General features: G+C 42.1%; 1 protein-coding gene across 1 annotated transcript in view; it reads left to right on the top strand.

Moving 5' to 3' along the window:
* prmt3 (protein arginine methyltransferase 3) overlaps nt 1–21,235 on the top strand; it is a 63,764-nt gene that overhangs the window by 18,911 nt on the left and 23,618 nt on the right. The window contains exons 11-12 of the mRNA XM_083940377.1: nt 9,861–9,939; nt 18,616–18,803. Coding sequence (XP_083796503.1) covers nt 9,861–9,939; nt 18,616–18,803 — 267 coding nt within the window. The remainder of the gene's footprint in view (nt 1–9,860; nt 9,940–18,615; nt 18,804–21,235) is intronic.

Raw genomic sequence — 21,235 nt, 5'->3', positions numbered from 1 at the left:
AATAAAATCTTATCAAGTCCCATCCCTAATTGTATCACTGAAGTCCAGCTGTCAGAGTTGCTGGACCGAGCAGACAGACAGTGGTTACAGGGCTAACAGACAGATATGGATGATGAATGTGGTGGTGGTGGTGGAGGTGGAGCAGAAGGGGCCAATGAGTGCTTGCTGTGGCAGTGTTTGAGAGACTGCCTTTAGCAGCACCACTGTCATTTCATAACTCACACCATTGATCGTTCTCTTTCTCAGCACACAGAAAAACAAACAGTCCAAAGCCGATAAGAGAGTGGGGGGCTGGGGGGAGGCTGAGTCCCCCAAAGGCTAAATAAAGATTGTCAGTCCAAGATCAATCACTGGTGATGGGCCTGCTAGCTTGATAGTGTTTAATGGCATGGACGCACAAATACGGACACGAGAGTAAACTGTCGGAGGAGATCTGGCTTTAAAAAACTTTTGTTACATAATTCCAGAGACAGCATTAAAAGCTAAAGTCTTGATTAAAAAAACTTCAAACCATATGCCAGTGACAAACCACAAACAAGACAATAACTGTACTAGTACTTTGCACGGACACGACCAGCTAGCAGTGACACACTTTGCATTTCTGAGGTATGCTGAGCCTTTTTTGTAGCAATCACTAAGGGCGCACTCACACTGTCCTTCCGTACCATGCCCCGTGCTTTTAGGGTACTTAGTGCAGTCCTGGCCTCATCCATTTCTGCTGTCAATCAAACCTGCAAGTACCAGCCTGTTGTCTTCTGTAGTCTCTATTTCTCGTCCTTTCCTACACACTGTGGACTCTCTAAAAGTCGTGACAGAAGAGTCTCATCTCATCTCTCATCTTCAACCTCTTATCTGGGGTCGCAGGGGCAGCAGCTTTAGCAGGGGACCCCAAACTTCCCTTTCCGGGCCACATTAACCAGCTCTAACTGGGGGATCCCGAGGCGTTCCCAGGCCAGTGTGGAGATATAATCTCTCCACCTGGTCCTGGGTCTTCCCCGAGGCCTCCTCCCAGCTGGATGTGCCTGGAACACCACCCCAGGAAGGCGCCCAGGGGGCATCCTTACTAGATGCCCGAACCACCTCAACCGGCTCCTTTCAACGCAAAGGAGCAGCGGCTCTACTCCGAGTTCCTCGCGGATGCTGAACTTCTCCCCCTCTCTCTAAGGGAGACTCCAGCCCCCCTCCTGAGAAAACCCATTTCCGCCGCTGGAACAAAGCTGGATAAGGACTTAAGTATTTGATCCATGTGTGAAAATGCCTTTACAATTCTTCATTACATTGAGCACAAACTGATGATACAGAAAATCATGATAGAAACTAAGTGTTGACTTTAACTTGGAAAATAAATAGTCCTTTTATTGTGGGCGCTACGCCTGCACCATATTTCGTCTTCTCGATAACAGTGAGTGTACAGAGCCGAAGGACAGTGTCCCTGAGCTTATTGAGGTATGTGGTAACTTACCTTGGAGGAACTCTCCCAGAATGTCAAATTGGTTTCCAGCAGCAGTGAATCTGTTTCATGAAAACGTGAAAGGAACCCTGAACAAGAAAACTGTCCAAGAGCTCTCTGTAACTTCTGCGCTGGGGAGGCTCTCTCTGTGCCCACGTCTTTGATATTTTACCTTGAGGTGATCATAGTTTGACAACAAAACAAGTATCATTGACACACGCACACTCACACACACACACACACACACACACACACACACACACACACACACACACACACACACACACACACACACACACACACACAAAACCGTGAAGTCAAATTAATGGCAGCCCTTCCTCTTTAGCCTCATTATCAGTGCTGGGAGACTCCCCGGCGAGTGAGAAGAGAAGAGTGCGGTAGTCATCAGTCATCCTGTCCTTCAGACTGACTCACTGTCAGTCACACACATGCATAAAAAACACAAACACACAGACCCTGGAAGTAGATTTCATCCGGCTGTCTGTGTCACAAAACCTCTGATGCATCCAACCATCCCATTTGTTGTTATTTGGCACTTTTTTGTTGTTGTTGTTGTTTCACCTGCTTAAATTAGCTTTACTCCAAAAACAGGGGAAAAAAAAGATGGACTGGGATTGCATCACGGCTCTCATTAAAAAAAGTTCCCTAATCTTTGAAATACAAAAAAAAATTCACTTCAGTGATTCACATGCACTAACATGCACATGTGGCTGTTCCGGCTGTAAAAACGAGCACCGGAGAAACTCAACACACATGGATGGAGAGTGACTCCATTCTCCGCTCAGGACTCCATTACTCCACTATACTCTATCTTTACATAGATTTACATTGTTATCTGTTATATTAATGCTCAATGTGGGGTGCAGCTCCTTCAACGAGATAAAATATGTGGTATTGTAGTTTACACAGATGTCCACACACACTTAAAAGTTGTTTCCTGCTGCACAAACATACTGAGTTTAGTTGTTAATGGTAAATGTTTGCCAAGGAAAGCATAGGCATACAGTATAGCCAAATAAACAGCCATTTGATTTGTGCAGGGTGGTGCATAAATACCCACAGTGCAATCCAATACAAATATATCTATAGTATGTATGTTAAATGCAATGTTGCATTTCCCTCATCCGGTCAGAACAGCTGTAGGAAAAAAGTAACAACACTTTAATAACACTGCTACATGCCGAACATGAACCCGACAACCTGAAATATCCCTCAGACAGACATCCTCATAAACCCAAACCCATAATCCTGCGCCGCTCAGTTGACATTGTTCTTGTGGAGAGAAATGGCTTCCATGTCCTCAAAGTGATGAATTTAATGACAGCTTGTGAATGCTTGAACAAGTAAACAGCTGAATACTAGTAGATTAGGATTTTTATAGTGTACTTCTCAATTTACAGCTATATAACCTTTTATTTCACAAAGGCAGACATTGTTTTATTTTTTATGCTGCCGACTTAGACTTTGACCTTAAAACCAAATAAGTTTTCATTTTAAGGTGCCTTTCCCAAAATCCAAATTTTAAATGCATGCTTTGGGGAATTAAATATCAGATTATCTAGTCTTGACATGTTCTGCTGACATGATGGAGTTTGTCTCCTCATTACACCAGTAGCCTGTAAATCCTAACAAGACTTTTAATTATGTCGAGCACTTTTATTGTCCATGTAGATTGACTTCAGTGAACAAAATATAATCAAAGATCTTTTAAGGGCTGCTAAACTCATAGAATAACTTCACAATATTCCACTGCCCTCTCTGGTTTCCAGTCTGCACGTTGTTGGGGAAATGGATTCTTCAATAAAGATCAACAAACAGGATCAGCTTTTTCTCCGTGGTTTATTTTGCCAAAGCATTTTCCTCTGCAGACAAAAATACGTTCACCCCTGCATCCTCAGAAAGCTAGAGCCTAGCAGGAATGACAATGAGCCAAATCGTGCCCAGTCTTTTAGAGGAAGGGACAGGACGCGCTAAGCCTTGGTTGGGTGACGTCTTTACACCAAACAAAAACATGCCTCAGACATTACAATGCTGAATATTCTGAACCTCTCTCATCACAAGGTCTCTAACACAGGGTACAGATGCACACATATGCGAATATATCATCATGAGTTAGTTATTTGCATTATCCATTAAGAAGGTTAAACAGAGGAGACACTGAACTGTGTCTGACCTGACAAAACTATGATTATGAATTACAAATATCCAAAATTCACACAACAACGTTGAGGCGAAGACATGAGCTGCACAGCTAAAGATAGAATTTGGACAAAATTGCACTAAGGATAATGGATACACACACATCCTAGTGAAAATATGACATTTTCTTCGTCTCTAATGTCTTTAAATCATTTGCATGCTTGATTGAAATGTTTTACTGGCCATGTAAATTATCGACCATCTTCTAACACACATGAGGTTTTTATCATTGATTTCAGAAGAGCCCCTGCTTCTAATAACCTTGTAGCTGTACTGCAAATTACGTTGCCGTTACACCATCTTTCCCCCCTATCTCTCATTCGCATGCCTTTTTAAATGGAAATTAGGCTGATATTGGAAACAAGCACAATGTACACTCGCTGAGCGTCAACGGCCAAATCTATTACTTGCATGTGTGTGATATGTTTATGCTAATTTGTTGTCACCTGATCATAGACTAGTATGGAAGAGGCTTGTTGACGAGGAGGCGCTGCCTTCAGTGTTCGGTGAAGCCTGGAAATACTCCCAGAAACACACACGTTCATGCATGCACACAATCTCCTTTATTTTGCCTCTTCTCTCCTGGGACTGGAAGTGATGATGATCTGCAGTAATTGAGGGAGACGTATGTTGAATGCAGTAGGACAGAGGAGGTACTGGAGGGCGGAGGAAAGTGTAAACTGCTGATGCAGATTTTGTACCAATACGCCTCTTGGTACCTATAACTGACAGCCACTCAGTCTCCCATGGGTTGATGGACACAGAACTCTGTAAATTGTCACGCTTAAAGCCTTTTTTCTTCTCAGCCTCCAGAAAATAAAGACAGAAAACATTGAAGGGGTAATTATAAAAAGTTGTCTCTATAGAGTTTACAAAGAAAGTGCAAACTTAATAGCATTTTTGTAAAGTTAAGGGCGGTGACAACTCTTTGAACACACAAAAGTAACACAGCTGTAAAAGTGAATAGGCCATTTTTCTTTGTTTTGTGTGTGTATGATGTAGATGTGTATGTTAGTGTGTGTGTGTGTGTGTGGTAGCCCACTCAGGGCAATGTGTTTTATATGCTAATTTAGTTAATGTGTATAAGCTGCTCCAGCCCATTCTCATTAGGTTTTCATTAGTCTCTTTTATGGAAATGCACAGTGACTATACTGCAGAGCATCGCATGCACCAGCCCGGCAGCCTGACAGCAAGGCTGAGCTGCCTCCTCACACTAACGCCTCGGCCAATCTGTGTCACTGAGCCCATAGACAGACGCATCGATTGGAGGAGATGGTATCCAAAAAAGTTAGTCGAGTGTTGAGATTTTATCTTGTTTATCTTCATGCAAATGAATAAAGATAAAGCGAAGTGAGATAAAGAAGAGTTAGGCAGCTGAATCAGCTTTTACCTAAAAAAAAAACAATGTACACTACACACTTTTAGCGCAGGTGGATCACTCTACTTTGATTTACAAGTATTGATCAACCAACATGTCGACAGCAGATCCGTGAAGATTTTTTGTGATACAGAGCAGTAAACTGCATACACCTCGACCCTCAAAGGAAATAGCTAAATAGGAAACAGCTAGCGTAGCTTGCCTTCCAACAAATCCAAATGTGTTGAACATGTTTAATGTGTATGTCGAAACCATAGACTGTATAAAAAATGGATGTAGCCTCTACGTCGAGGTCCATTCTCTCATCTTGATCCAATTGTAGTCAACTCATCAGACTTTAACTCAGCCTTATTTCCTCTTACCAAATAAGGGCATGTATGTGACGTTTGGGGGGAGGGAGATAAGTCCAACTGGCGTTTACTTCCGAGGAGAAGTGAGGCCCTGCGTTTAGCTGTCACCCAACAGGCCACACCCCTAATTATTCATAAACTTTAACTTCCAATAAATAAAAACTAGCCTGGTACAAAAAAATTCACCCCCCTCAATGTTGTCATGGACATATGACCTAAACATACAGACTAGAAGGTTGTTTTGTCCCAGGCCTTAAACAGGTTTAATTATGCCGTGAAAACGGCCTGTTTAACATGGGGTCCATGAGAAATAGCTCTATTATAAAAGCTAGTCCCCTAGTGGAGACTCGGAGAAATGTGGTTTTGGCACTGTGGAATTGGATCAACCAGGACGTCGCTGTGGTTGAGGCTTGGTTGAAATATGAACAAATATAAAATATTAGGGTTCAATGAGTAATTATTTTGCACATTGTAGCCATTTACAGATTAACAACAACTGAGTCCAGAGACTGTACACGGCCTCTCAGATGGTCTGTACTTCTGCTTCTTTTCTATGTTTTTATTACTCTAGTCATGAGCTGGTGATAGAACGGTTAATCGGTCTGATTAATGTGATTGTGAAATATTTGGCATTGGCTGCCTGTGCTCACGAGGCTGATTAACTGCCTGCTGCTATGAGGTTAGCACTCCCCCTTGTGTCAGTTTTGGCATTTTACGGGCAGACGTCAGCGTCACAGTAGCAAGCAGCAAGCACATCAGTTAAAGTAACTTACAGGGCTCACAAAACGAAGTATGTGCAAGCCAGCCCCCACTCCTACTCCAAACGAGGAAAACATTTATCATATTTGTTTTTTGGGATGGTTGTGGGACGGTAAGCTGTGGAACGGTGAAGTCTTTTTGTGTTTTGAAATTGACGTTTTTTTTGTTTTTTCAGTTCAGAAATGTTGTGTTTTATCTCTTCTTATAAATTGTATTTTAACCAAGGTATTATTTGTGGTTAGCTTGTTAGCTAACACATCGTGAACAGGACCGTTTGGAAGTTGATGCTTGAAGCTAGTTGTTAGTACCCCTACTTACATTCTTTGTAGTACGCTAAGCTAAACATGTTGCAATGTCTGTTTTGAAATGAATCTTGTCATCTGACTTTCAGTTAGATAGCGAATAAGCAAAGTTCCCAAAATGCCTGTTTTCTTTGGGTCTAAAGCCAACGTTAAACAGTTATCATGTGTGGTCTAACAGGTCGAGTTGTTTACAGTTTAGGCTTTCTTTTCATAATGATTGACCCCTCCAAACTGTCTTTTATATGGAAGATTGTAGTAGCATATTGTCCATTACTGTCTTCATATTCACATTCTACAGACTGAGCCATGTCTTTCAAGGTTTGATGGATTTTATTTGTCACATACTCAACATACATCTACATACAAGACAAGAGATGTGCAAAATGATCTATGATATATTTAAATATTACATAAAGTGCAGAAAAAAGGGCGGTGAGCAACATCAGATGTGTCTCTCTCCAAAATGTTGAATAAAATGAACTTAAATTACAAACTTCATTGGTCGAACACTGTTCTGCAGCACTTAGCTGGATGTGTAGTAATGGTGGGGATTATTAATATTACAAAACCTGAACTTTTAATTAAAACGCTGAGACACAGTTGGTCTGAGTTTGATAAAACTGTGAAGGATATTACATTAGAGCATGGGGTTCTCATAATTCAAATATCAGTACTGGCCTGAAGGAGTCCTGTGTGTCATTAATAGTTCAACTTTGCGGCACCTTACTTGTTATATCATTGGAGGCGTGACTGCAACAGCATAGACATGAAGCTGTCCGTGCACTGATCGCTTACACGGCCCAAAATCATCCAGTCTTTATTCAATATTTCAGGATGACACAAAGCACAGGAATGCCTGCATCGTTCAACGGCTTATCTCTTATGTCTAGGTTGAATTGTTCTAGCAAGATCTAATCAGACGCTAACAAACTTCTGTACTTTTACTCAAGTTCCAGCTTTCCTCACATCCCATTCTAATGAGACACAAGTGGATCTGTGTTTCTGTGTTTTTGGTAATTAACACTGCAGATGTATAAATTAGGAGGATGTGATGCCGGTGGGAGAACATGGAATGCAGCAGGAGGTGGGGCAATAATCTCGGAGCATTGTTGATGATAAAAGTAAGGTGTGACTCTGCTTTCGGGCATCTCTCTCTCTCTCTCTCGCTCATATCCTCTTCCCTTCAAGAGAAGCAGCGTCCCGTGAAATTGGGATCTAAATTACGAGGCCGGTGTTCTCTGTATGAGGGTTTTAAAAAACCACTCGCTCGGCTGCTAAGGACATCGACTGGACCACAGCAGTCGGCAGCGGACCATTCGCGGGCCTGACTTTAGTTCGAGACCAGTCCACTGTTGATGAACGGAGAGAATGTTTCCCTTTATCGCCCTGCGGAGGATGAGTCGGTTATATCAGCCTCATTGCTGTCATCATTATCAGCGCGGGCTCATGACAGAGATGGTGACGATTTTGGAGTCGGTTATAAATCAGCACTTTCCCCCTTTTCGTCTGTCGCTTGCTCTCCTCTCCTTTAGCCAATAAAAGGTTGTTATTTGAATAATAAGCCTCTTATCTAAGTGAATTACTATTCTGCTTTCCGCTGCATCCCCTCTACATCACTCTGCTTCGCTCATCCCCTCTCTCCTTCCTTCTCCTCACGTCCGCTTGTTCAGACTTTATCTTTTGTCCTGGCCCTCACCTCTCCTTGTCCCCCCCTCTGAAAGTAGAGATATTGGAATTTATAAACGTAACTCAGTCCATTTTGTTCTCTTATTGGTCACACTACACATTTCATCACTCGTGTCACAGTAGAGCTGCTTACACCTTGCTCGGATGGGTGCAGCACTCCAACATAGTGGTAGTGAACCATTCTCCAAATATAAAACTTCCCAGAAATTAAAAATTCACCACTCTAAATAGCTCTAAAAGCACATTGTTGTCATCTTGTGTGCTTGCTCTATAATGAGACATTTTGGTTAAAAAGTGTATCATGTAATGTAGAAAACACATCATTTTTAATATATATATATGAAATATTTAATTGAGTTGAAGAGATAATGTTGATTAATAGTTTTGTGATAAGCAGTTTTCATTCAACTGCGGCTCTGACCAGTAATGTTGTCATCGATAAAGTCATGTGATGCAAGTCATATTGCTTAAGTCTATTTCAGTGTGACGAGTCTGTTGGTGATTGGCATGTTTAATTGTTCACTGAGGAGACAGTATGCAGTACATATACTGTATACTGTAGCTTTTGATTACGTCTTGTATGATGATCTGACTGCTCGTGTTCGTTCCCCTTGTGGACCTATTTCTAAGCGGTGTTGCCATGTTCTGAGATGTTTGGTGGGCACAATACATTATCGTAATGGATGTAACCGATGGTCTGAGCTGTGAAAATTAACTCCAGTTTGCAATAATTAGTTTCCTCTTGACCACCCCCTCTTTCCTCTTTGCTGGACCTGTGAAGCCAAACAAAATACAGAACAATGTACATTGTCAGGTCATGGGTAAACTCATGATTAAGCACTAATGTGATTTATTCCAGAATGAATGTCAGCATTAGAGAGCCCATCAGAACTGTGCCACAAATCCATATCAAGGCTTGTAAGGCTTCAGAGATCTACAGTGAACATGCAGACGAATGCATCATTGTGATGGAAAACGATGGAAACCAAATTTCCAGATAAGAAAGTGAAGGGGTTGTACTTTCGACATCTTTTTCCTTGTGCTTTTCGTGATCGTAAAGCAGATCTGATGGGTGTTTGTGTTTTTGAAGGTTGGTGTTGTCACAGCTTTGAAATGACTGATAGGGGTCATAAGTTACAGCAAACTGTGTGATTTTGCTCCACCTCCTTGTCCCAGATGGAGATATGCCCTCCCATATGTTTGAACCCGCCCCAATGTTGTGCACATAAATACCACAGTGCAGGGGCCAGTGTTGCAGCACGGGCCTATCCGATTGGTTGGTCTGCTGGTTGAAGGGATAGGTGGTCGAAAAAAGCCATTTGTCAGCAGTACCAGTCACTCAAGTCGAAGCCAACAAGATGTGGACAAAACTCAATTTCAGCATTAATGAAATAATACCACGGTTAATGTGCTGTCTACTGAAGCAGAAAAGGAGGTCAACCCAGGGTCGAACCTTTGGATGTTGGGTGGCAGACCACGTGGGCACATCATTCAATTCATGCTCACGGCTAATTCAAATTTCCAGCGTAGTGATTTTGAATTAAAAAATAATTGAATTGTCCAGCGGTGCTGTAGTCTTCTCCTGGCGTGCATGGATTACCTGCCTTGAGCTGCCAAAGATACCAGATAATGTTGCATGAACACCTGCTTTTGTCTTTTATACCTATTACAGATACCTATTGATACCTATTAATGTGTATTTCCTCTCTTTGCAGGGGTATTTTTTGCTGTTCGAGTCCATGTTGGACTCTGTCCTGTACGCCAGGGACCTCTACCTGGCTGACAGTGGCTCAGGTAGGTCACATCCTCTCCTCACCGCAAAATTAAAATGGAGTTGCTGATTGTCTCTCAGGTAAATAACATATGCCAGAGTGATGAAACACTGCCTTCCAGGCTGTCCCTGTGTCCTACACATATTTAAAAATCCACCGAAGCGACATGGGGACGTGGGAGGAGTGTCAGGGGGCGTTGCACTTCTATGTTAACACTAAAGTGACACAGACAGCCAAACCCCACTTCATCCGTGTGGAGGCGTGAACATTTTTTGTACAGTTAGTCGGGCTGCCTTGGATGTGCCCCAAAACCCACTTGCACTGACCCGAATGAAAGGCTCAGAGATAACGTGATGGTGCCAAGTAAATATAATATCACGTGAACCAACAGCAAAAAAATAGCCACATATTTCATTTTTCATGGCTTGAAGTAGCTGAAATCAAATGGAAAAGAAAAAAAAGTCTCTGCCAACACTAAAAAGCTGTGAAAAGACCAAACTAAGGTTTACCGCAGCATCTCCACCACCAGCTGCTGTTTAATTATCAGCTGAGATTCAGAGTCAGACCTGCCACCTCCATTTAAGTGAGTGTCCCAGTCCTGGCTGGCACAAATAGATGGAGCTGAACCCCCAAAATGTTTTTGTATTATCACGTTTTAAGCAGGCCAGCTTCTCAGCAGCGGTTACATTTTCAAAGGAGGAAAAGTGTCAAAAAAAGTTTCTCTTTTTGGTGAAATCTTACATTTGTGCTATTAATGAAATTCTCCTCAAACAGTGTGTATGAACTAAAGGCTTTTCCCCCTACCGTTGAGTAGTTTGGCCTGTGCAGTGTGAAACCGAGGTCAGATTTACTCTAAACTTCTTCTGTCAGCAGGGAGAAGCTGCTCATGCCAGCCCCCTGTAGTTATTACATGTAACACGTGTGGGAATGACCGCCTGAGTGCTTTTCCTGTATTTCCCACTGGGTGTGTCAGATTGAACACATGTCAAGACAAGCGACAAACATTGCAGGACTTCTTTCAATATATACAATTCAAACGGACACAATCGGATGTACAGTAGAAATGCCAGAAACTCATGAGGAAGAATGGACAATTTTACTCTCAAAATGTCTAAAATGTTTTTTTTTTACAGCCTGAATAGATGCAAATTAGCTTTAAGCTACAATCTGGTACATAGCATCAAATTGTGACATTTATGTTTTAATCTTTACACAGTCCTTATTAAATAAGAACTAAATAAAAAAATAAAAGGAGGATTCAGCCTTCCAATCAGAGCAATACTCAGTGGTGGTGTAATAAACAGCTGAGGGGGAGGCTCACCTCAGCCCGACACACAGCTGTTTTAACCACAGCATTTCTCCTGCATGGCTGGCCTGAAGGGGGAAACGTGAACACAGTAGATGAATATGGATACTGTCCTTGCACATTTTGCCTTACTCGCAGCTTGGCTTAAGCAGGGTGATGTCAGTTTGATCTCATATGCAGCTTGGAATTCTATTGTGAACCTGTTTTACAATGGATATTACACGGGCTGTACAGCAACTAGTTTAAAATCCGAAAAAGGCCATAAGACCATTTTCTGTGTGTGTGTTTGTGTGTGTGTGTGTGTGTGTGTGTGTGTGTGCGTGTGTGTGTGTGTGTGTGTGTGTGTGCGTGCATCTCTTGGGTCACCCCATCCCAGCCACTGACCAGATTTAATGACTTGTTCCAAATGTGACCCAGTAAAGGAACGGTTCCACAACGCTGCCTTTAGTGGCTCCTTGGGACACTAGGGAGAGGTCGCACACTCTCACACACACACACACACACACACACACTGATTGACAGCCAGAACGACCCCACGTATAGAGACGGATCTGTGAGTGAGGGAGATTGGACAGGCGAAGGTGTGACCAGAGCGAGGCAGAAAGTGACAGGTCAGAAAACGCCGTATGGTTCGTCATGAGCCTTTAACCCTGTCACTCCCACAATAGGCTGCACTCTCTGTGGATCTACTGCTACTCAAAACCAGGAAGAGTGTCTGGTAGCACTTCAGCCGATGCAGCTGCTTTGATATCAGAACATTAGATCAAAATGGGGAATTTCTTTTGTTTGTAGCTGTACAGCTCAGCACATTTTCCCAGAGCAAATGATAAGTCCCTCCAGGGTGGCTTGTCTTTGTTTATATTAATTTAAACTATGTATAAACAGAATATTGAACTTGAGTTGGCCAATTTTCTTGTGCATTATATTCAGTTAACCACACACCTCTGAGTTAGCAGTCTCTTTGCATTAACCATGATCAGCATGATGCTCCTCTCTGGTCTTTCTCCTGCTTCACTATAACTGAAGGAGTTCTGGAGTAACATTGATTATTATAATTATTTTTAATCTTTACAACTTGAGGACTTTCGGCATATGGCTATAAGAACCAGGGTAAATGTAAATGTAGCATTTTTCAACAGTGTGCAGCACGTGTTTTCTCATGTTTGCTCACTTCTGATTGGTTTGTCCCAATAAACTACACCGGGCTGTGAGCTGATTGGTCGCATTTCTGGTTGCGCGTCATTGGTTGTCACAGCTGCTCTCAGTGAAATTATATAAAAGTGAAATTATTTCCTTGACAATTGTAAATGTAGGTCAGTAAGAATTCTAATTTGATGCATTTGGTTCTGCATGGTGCCAGGCATCAAGCTTAGTTACCTCTGTCCATATGAATGGAGGTCCATCCATGTTTTTTATGTTTACAGGAGTAAACATGCACGAGGCAGTATTTATGTACACATCTGCGAAGCATATTCTTACCTTTCATTAGAGCTAGACTGCACCTTAAATTCAAGTACATACCTTTTTTAATTTATTGAACGTTGATCCCAACACAGTTAGTATTTCAACTTTTGTTCTTTAGTTTATTTTCAGATTGTGTGTGTGTGTGCGTGCGTGCGTGCGTGCGTGTGTCTGTGTGCGTGTGCGCGTGGCCGGCCCTGCAGCACTGCTGCTGTTTGTGTGTTTAAGCTACATTAGAAGAGCTTTAACAGCAGCCCGCTCATTCTCCCCACTACATTAACCTCCCCTTCATCCTTAAATGTGTCCCTGCATGCCTGGCACAGCACAGTGTCCAGGGAAAAAGGATCGGTTTTGTCCCATGCCCCCTCCCACAACGTCTTTCTCTCTTTCATAGCCGACCAATGGGGGAGATGGAGAGAGAAAGAGAAGGGTGGGGGGGGGCATGACAAACGGGCTGTGAGCAGCGAGTCGAGAAGGACGCAGATGTCAAAGCCATGAATCTGGGGACGCCGTGTAACACCCCCCCCCCCCACTCTCTTCCTCTTCGTCTTTCTACCTCTCCCTCCACACCACAGCATCCCCTCTATCGCCTATTCATCTCTCTGTCTCCATTTCTTTTTCAGCGTGTCTCTCAGTCAGGCCTGTCCTGATTTTGCCCAATCAGCAGCCCCCCCCCCCTCCTCTCACCTGGCCCTCGTAATTACTCACTCGGTTCAGTAATCAGAGTAAAATGAAGTGACAAATCTGCTGTATGCGTGCGTACGTGTGTGTAAATATGTGTGCGCACAGTCATTAGGTATGGTGACACTCACAGGGTCACAGGCAGGCTTCAGCTAATAATGAGAGGCCATGAGTTGCCCATCGCTGAGCTGTCACCATCCATTCACACATTTTATGGTCCGATGTGTCGAAGGTTATGTGAGACTGAGCGCTAACACACATGCCAGGTAAAATAAATACAATGTGCTCATTGGAAGACTTATGGTTTTTTAAACTATAAAAAAGTGACTGTAAAAAAGTTTGTAGTTTGCGCCTGTTTGTTGAGAATGAAGGTTGGGGCCAGCTTACTTTTATAACAACTACAATAGATTCGATACCTCTGGATGATTCTTTGTTTCTTATATCCTCCTCTTTCTCTTTTTTCCTTCCTTCTAAAACACAAACTGTATAAATTAGATTTGTTGACCCTATCAATTTTCCATGAGATATTTAACACAGTAAGCCAAAATATGGATAGCTAAACTAAAGACCATTTTGCGATGTGATCACACCACCCTCAACACTGAATCATGCCAGGGGCGTAAAGTAGTGGTGCAATGGCCAACTTCCTTTCCTACTTCCATTACCCTTGCTTGGACTGCACCCATCTCCCTACTCCAGCTTACAATGTACTGATGTCACACTGCTTAAAACCTAGGCCCTGAACTTTGCAGGCAAGACAGTTTTCCTGACTGTAGACATTAATATCTGAATAAGATTATCATTCAAACTGCATTTGAAATGTCCATCTTCCTTTTGTTCTTTTATAATTTAAACTGCGAAGATGGTCCATACCAATATTTTACAGTGAGGACCCTGGGAACATGGGATGTACCCCAAAATATAGGTTTACTAACTTTAATGCTCACACAACGAAAGGGTCAAGCTCACTCTGATACGCTCCTTAGTGTTATTGCTGCTGCCAAGTGTTTGCTATTGCTATCTGCTATCGCTTATGCTAACTACTTTCTATAGCTTTATGCTTATATCTTGTGTTGGCTTTCTAAACCGCAGTTAGTGCTCCCTTACTTGCTCTATGTTTTGTTTTGTTGTGTTGCTCGATAAAGCAGCACTTGCTGTAGCTAGTATAGGTAGCAGTATTTAACTGTTGTAAGTTGCTATTGGCCAAAGTTGCCGCAAACTGCTTGCTAACTGTGGCTCAGTGGAGGAGTGGGTTGTTCTCCATTCGAAAGATTGGCGGTTCGATCCCCACCTCCCCCTGGGCAAGACACTGAACCCCGAATTGCTCCCCGTGCTGCGCATGGGTGTGTAAATGTGGTGTGAATGGTTAGATCAGATTAGATGGTCTGTAGATGTCCACTGCCATCAGTGTGAATGTCTGTGTGAATGGGTGATTGTGACAAACACTGTGAAAGCGCCTTGAGTAGTCAGAAGACTAGAAAGGCGCTATATAAGTACAAGTCCATTTACCATTTACCAACTATCAGCGTTCACTACAACTAACTGCTTGTTGTTACTATCAGCTATTTCTGTTGGTAACTATTGCTCTTGATAATAGCTGCTACTCAGATCAATTATTAACTATTGTAAATATGAATACTGATCTGATGTACTGTTTTCAGTATCGATAACACTTAATAGTGTTATGATCTTGCTTTCTTTAGCCTGTTTCACACTGGAGAGGTTACTCTATGAACTTTCCCGCTCTAAGTTATCATCAGTCAGTAGTTCCAATGGTTATCTTACTTTCTGACTCTCCTGTTAAGTTGTATGTTAAAGTATTTAGTTGGATATATCCTCACGAGGGTATTCTAAACTGTAGTTAAGGCCCTAGGCCTCCGTGTTGGCTAATGTTACTTCACAGTAGGGATACCAATGGCTTCAAGCATCTCAGCTCAGGCTTAATCACCAAGCATATTAACCATACAAAGGAATGTATTCAGATGTGAAAACACAATGATAAGGACATTAAGGCTCACGTTTAATGCTCATTTAAAACATGGATAATGTTCATTCAATGGACACTGTTATGTAATACGGGCAGTGAGAATAATCACTCCCTATGCTCTGTCTTCAAGGCTTGAAAAACAGTTCCCCAGTGACTGACACATTTCATCTTTTAAGAAGAATTGTTCTTCTGAGGCTGCAGGTTCAGTCAGCTAAAAAAAAAGACACATCTGAAGCTTGTTTGACCAACAAAACTGCCAGGGTGATTTTCAGCAGCAGTCATTTCTCTAAGGTGATAGAGACACTGTCAACTGGGAAACCATGTGTTTTATTTGTTCTGGCCACTGGCACAAGCGTCAAAGCCTTCAAAATGATGCCAAATCAAGTGTTTCTCCAACAACTCAGAATCTATTTCCCCCCCAAAGAATGAATCCATGTAAGGCTGGGATTACATTGTTTTTTGTCTTCCCTCTTTGCTTACCATAAAGCATAGTTATCAGTGTTTCTGGTAAATAGGAGAGAGAGCTCAATCAGGAGCAGGCAGAATAACATTATTATTGATGCTGCTCAACTTTAATTAGCAAGTCTTCCTGAAGTAATGAAGGAGATAATGGACAAAAGGATATTGGCGGTTGCTCTCGGATCTGGGTCTGCTCAAAGAAGAAAATGAGGTGACCATTTTTTATCTCCTGTAATGTAATGTAATTGGAGCAACTGAGAAAGTTCACTCATTTGACTTGGAGTGCCAGTAAAGTGGGATTAAAAATGTCATGTTAAGCCCATAATATTAAAGAGATGTACACTTGTCTGCCGTGATCATCCATTGAAAATGCTCCAAACAGTTCTTTGTGATCACAGCCTTAAGAGGCAAAGGGAGAATTGATGTGCATTTCTGTCTATCAAATTCAACATTTGTCATATTTGTGGATATGTGAATGCAACCAGTCCATTTATGTAATTTGGCCAACTTTTTGTTTTGTATCTTTCTCCATAAGGCTAAAGTTTGTGGATGCGCTTTGGTCTGGGGGTGTTTTCAATACCATGCCTCTAGTTTCCATTCCATTTTTGCCTTGACTGTTTCAACCTTACAAGACCGAGCACAAAGCCAGGTCCCTGAAGAAACACAGTTTTATGTGGAAGAACATGACTGGCCTGTACAGAACCCCGGCTTCATCCCCGTCCAACACATTTGGGAAAAAACAGAATACGAACTTGTGCTTGACTTCACTGATGCTCTTGCTGTTAAACGGTAGCAAAGCCCTGCAGCCACGTTTTGTGGAAAGGTTGTTCTGAAATGGATAGTTCTGCCTTTTTTAAGTGGGGTTTAATGATGTACTTATAGTCGTTTTATTACCTACAGTAGATGGCGGTTAGCACCCCACCAGAGAGGAGGAGAAGCAGAGAGGAGTACGCTTTGCGTCAGGGTCTTGCATCACACTGTTGGGGTTCCATTCGCAACAATGACCTGTTTGCTTTACACTATCCTATTCGGGTGTCCACATTTTATCCATCCAGTGTACAAAGCGTAAAGTATGAAGTATTAAACTAGGACAAAATGGTAGTCAGGCCATGTTTTGGGTACATGTGATGGATACAGTCATTACAGCTGCCCTGTGAAATTGATGCAAAGCTCCACACCCACAAGATGTTAAGGCGTTCTCTGATTAAATTTGTCGAATGGTTTGCAGGCCATTACATTTGTTGATATTAAGCATGTCACAGCACGGAGACTAGAGGTTTATGAAAGAAGAATCTGTCCACCCTTTCCTTTAGTGAGGATTAATGATCTTTAGTTTAGAGATGATTATAAAACAGAAGTCATCATATTTGACCCTCCGAGCTTTGTCACAAACTGAAACTATCTGCAAACTTGCACTTTGAAGTTAAAAAATCTTGGTGTTAACAAACAAATCTTGAGCTTGAAATTTCAGCCAATGAAGGCTGTTTTTTTTGTCTGATTTGGGCTTGTAAAAAGTTATCAATGCTTTTGTCACCTCTAGGCTTGATTACGGTGTAATTTCATGTATATGGGGTCAACCCACTCCATCCTTTCTCGACTCCAAATGGTTCAAAATGCAGCTGCCATCAATGCAACAAATAGCATCCTCTAGAGGAGCTTCCCGTCCAACACACAGTCCTGTTCCACCATTGAGAATTTAGGTACCCACCTTTTTTTCACTTTTCACATCACATTGTTTTGTTCACTCTACCGTGGATTTTGTCAAGTCTCCTCTTAAAGGAGCTGTATTTGAAGTACTGGTCTGGAATGCTTCCACACAGCTCTCACATGCACCCACTGTTTCTTTAATCTTTTAGACCTGTATGGAGGTAGATCCTAACCCATCTGCCTCGACTGGAAGGCACCTTGGATCACCTCGTTGGTTTCAAATGTGTAGTAGAGGAAATATAAATCACTGAAGGGATGCACTCGTCACTGACCAGGCCACCTCACAATAGTTGAACCCACTGACATTGCAATTTGAGACACAGTGACCTGTAATTTGTTTGGTGTTCCTTTTGGATGTATAGTGCATTGAACATTCAGGTGCATTGTTAATAGACCTCGGTTATACAACATTTTATACAGCAGATGATTCAAAACCTGAAATTATGAGCAATTAAAATGTGCCCACTGATGGAACCCAAGTGCAGACAGAGATGCATTTGTACAACTCAGAAAACGACCTGCAGAAGTAACAGGGAAACTAAGCAACACAGGCAAGGACGGCATGAAAGGTCTAGAAAAAGTTTTATTGACAAAACCCTTCCAGCCAGGAATCCCGCTCCTTCCAACTCTGAACCAAGCTTCTCTGCTGGTTGTTGGTTTTCTTGCAGAGGTGATTTTTTTAATGGCTGGTCGCCAGGGCCCTTGCTTTGGCTTTTGGCCGGCTAGCATCGCTAACAGCACTACCAGAAGTGAGCAGCATTAGAGAGGCTACTGTAGCAGGTCCCAGGTGGTCTCACCATGCTGCTAGATGATAACAGCCCTGTCTTTGTCCTGGGTGGTCACTGATGTTGGAGACGAATGCCCTCCTTGATCTTTCTGTTGCGCTCCACTGACTCCTGAGCGCCTCCTAGTTGATGTTGTGAGCGGTTTTGGCGGTTTTGCTCTTGTGTTCACAGGCAGCTTATATTGTCAGTTTTCACTTTGGCTGACGTATGACTTGTAAAGCAAAGGCTGCCATAATGATTTTTTATACTTATTATTTACAGGTTTTATGATCAGTCTGTTGACTCCTTTTGCTCCTCTTTTGTTCTCCACAGTCTATCCAGACCTTTGTAACATCAGCCTGGCAGCAGTTGGAGACACACAGAAGCACCAGGACCACATTGCATTCTGGGACGATGTGTATGGCTTCAACATGGCATGCATGAAGAAGGCTGTGGTGCCTGAGGGTATGGTGGAGGAGATTAAAGCAGACACACTTATCTCTGAACCTACAGTCATACAGGTAAATATGCGTTTATGTACTGCAACATTCAACCTACTGTGTAGTGGCTTTGGAGGTCCAAAAAACATTAATAATAATAATAATGATGATGAAATTTTAAACTGTAAGTAGCCAATAGGTGTTAACAATATTCAGTATTTTTGAAATACCAATACAATGAAAAAACAGTAGCAGATGTTAATACACAGTATGACCTGAAATAACCCATTAGAAAGACCATACAGCGTTTCCAGGAAGTAAAAATTGTAGATGACTTTTCTGTATTTCTATAGAATAGAAGAAAAGAAGACAATTAGATGTACTTGCATAAATCAGGCTACGGTTGTAATCCATCTAGTTCTGTATTCGAACTGTTCAGGAGAAATACTTCTTCTGTTTGGGTAAGAACATTCGTCGATTGAGTGTTGATTCCCTACAAGCTCGTAAGATGAGTACTGCGGTTGGAAATGAGACAAAAACATAATTTTGCTTCAAATGTTTTGATTTTTGTTTTTCAGACTTTAATCTCGTCTTTGGTTCTTTCCTGTTAAATACTGTATTGTGTTTCATATTCAGGCATCTATTGAACCGCTTGCAAATCATAGCAATGCAATCTGCAGTGAGGGATCCACCCTTACTTTAAAGGATGACTTTGACAGTATACAATGCATGTGGGTTTGCATAGCACTTGTCGCTCAAAGACGACAGGTGGCATCAACCGTTATAATAAACAAAATATTTCAGAAAAGAAGTAGCAAATGTTTGTGCCTGAGGTTGCCCTGAAACATTTAGCACAGCCTCTAAAGGTTGTTTTTTTTCTGTAACAGTGATTAGAATGGATCCTCAATATCCCCCAACTACCCAACATCTGATATTTAACACCTGTATCGGCCGGATGTATTGGCAAAGCGATATGTCAGACTGATCCTAATGTACGAGTATCTTGGAAGCTACAAGTAGGAGAAATAGAGAGGGGCCCAGGCTGTTAGGCTTTAGACAGGGAATGAGAGCAAGAACGGGCTATGGAGGGAGAGATAGGGCCGTGTGTGTGTGTGTGTGTGTGTGTGTGTGTGTGTGTGTGTGTGTGTGTGTGTGTGTGTGTGTGTGTGTGTGTGTGTGTGTGTGTGTGTGTGTGTGTGTGTGTGTGTGTGTGTGTGTGTGTGTGTGTGTGTGTGTGTGTGTGTGTGTGTGTGTGTGTGTGTGTGTGTGTGTGTGTGTGTGTGTGTGTGAGATGCTGTACTGGGTGATTGATCTGTCTAATCCTTGTTTAAGTTCCTCTTAAGGAAACTTCATTACTCTCAGCCTCCTGTGGATAGAGCGGTTTTCACTGATGGCAGAGCACACACATACATAACACAGAGATAAAACAAACACACACACAGAGTTCAGCATATAAGAGCAAAGAAACCTCCTCTGAATCTTTCCGTGTAGGAATGCTCTTCCCTCTGGTCTCTCATCCCCTCGTGTGTTCCTCCGTTTGCTAAGTAGCATGTCCTCCATCCATCTGTGGCTGTGATGAATGAGGGGAGAACGTGATATAATGGAATTTGAATCCCCTAATCGATAGTTTCTCTCCTCCAGTGACAAATAGACAGCCCCTCTGCCCAAATTACATGGACTCTCATCTATTGCATGCCGTTGATACGATCCAATAACGTTCCATTAAGGCTGGCTGCGACTCCGTAAAATTGAGAATCCTCACATGGAATTATAAATTCCTGCTAAACAGATGAGTTTTCTTTTTCTCAGTAAGAGCAAATAGGATTGTTCAACTTGAGGGATGTTTAACTTGCATTCATTCATTTAAATCTGCCTTACATAATGTGCTTCATTTCCACAGTCATACATTTAACAGTTTAGAAAGTCATTGTGTCAGTGTGTGTTGCTCTAAACAGTCTCTTTAAGGCACAATCTGTGATCCACATGTAAACATATTTATTGTGTCAGTGTGTTTTTTGTGCTGATGTCAGTGGCTTTTTTCACCTATATGTATTTTCCACCAACAGTAGGTCTCAGTCGAACATTTTGTTGCTAGTAGCAACCAATACTGGCACTGTTCTATAGCAGCTGCTGCTTAAAGCTGTAATCTGTAAGATTTACATCTGTTTCATTCTTTTAAGTTAATATCTATCAAAGAGTGAGTTGAAACAATGGTGATCGATCATATGACCCACTAATGAAAGCACTTGTTGCCTTTTATGCCGAGTATTCCAATATCCGTGTCTGTGGAGACAGAAAATCAGGAACTTCCAACTTCTGAGTCAGGCTTGTAGTAAGGGCACACGTGTGATAGGAATGTGTGTGGGTTTGAGTGTGTGTGGGTGGGGGTGGGGGGGGGGGGCTGGAAGTAGAGAGGTGATTGTGTTTCAATAAAGTTTACAAAATAGCCCAAAAATAAATAAAAAACGAACATAAAGTGAACTTGAACTTGACAACATGGAGGCTCTGACAGA

This window comes from Echiichthys vipera (genome assembly GCF_963691815.1).
Source record: "Echiichthys vipera genome assembly, chromosome: 1".
In the NCBI taxonomy this organism is placed as follows: domain Eukaryota; kingdom Metazoa; phylum Chordata; class Actinopteri; order Perciformes; family Trachinidae; genus Echiichthys; species Echiichthys vipera.
The sequence above is the reverse complement of the archived record's forward strand: the minus strand, read 5'-3'. Positions and strand labels throughout refer to the sequence as shown.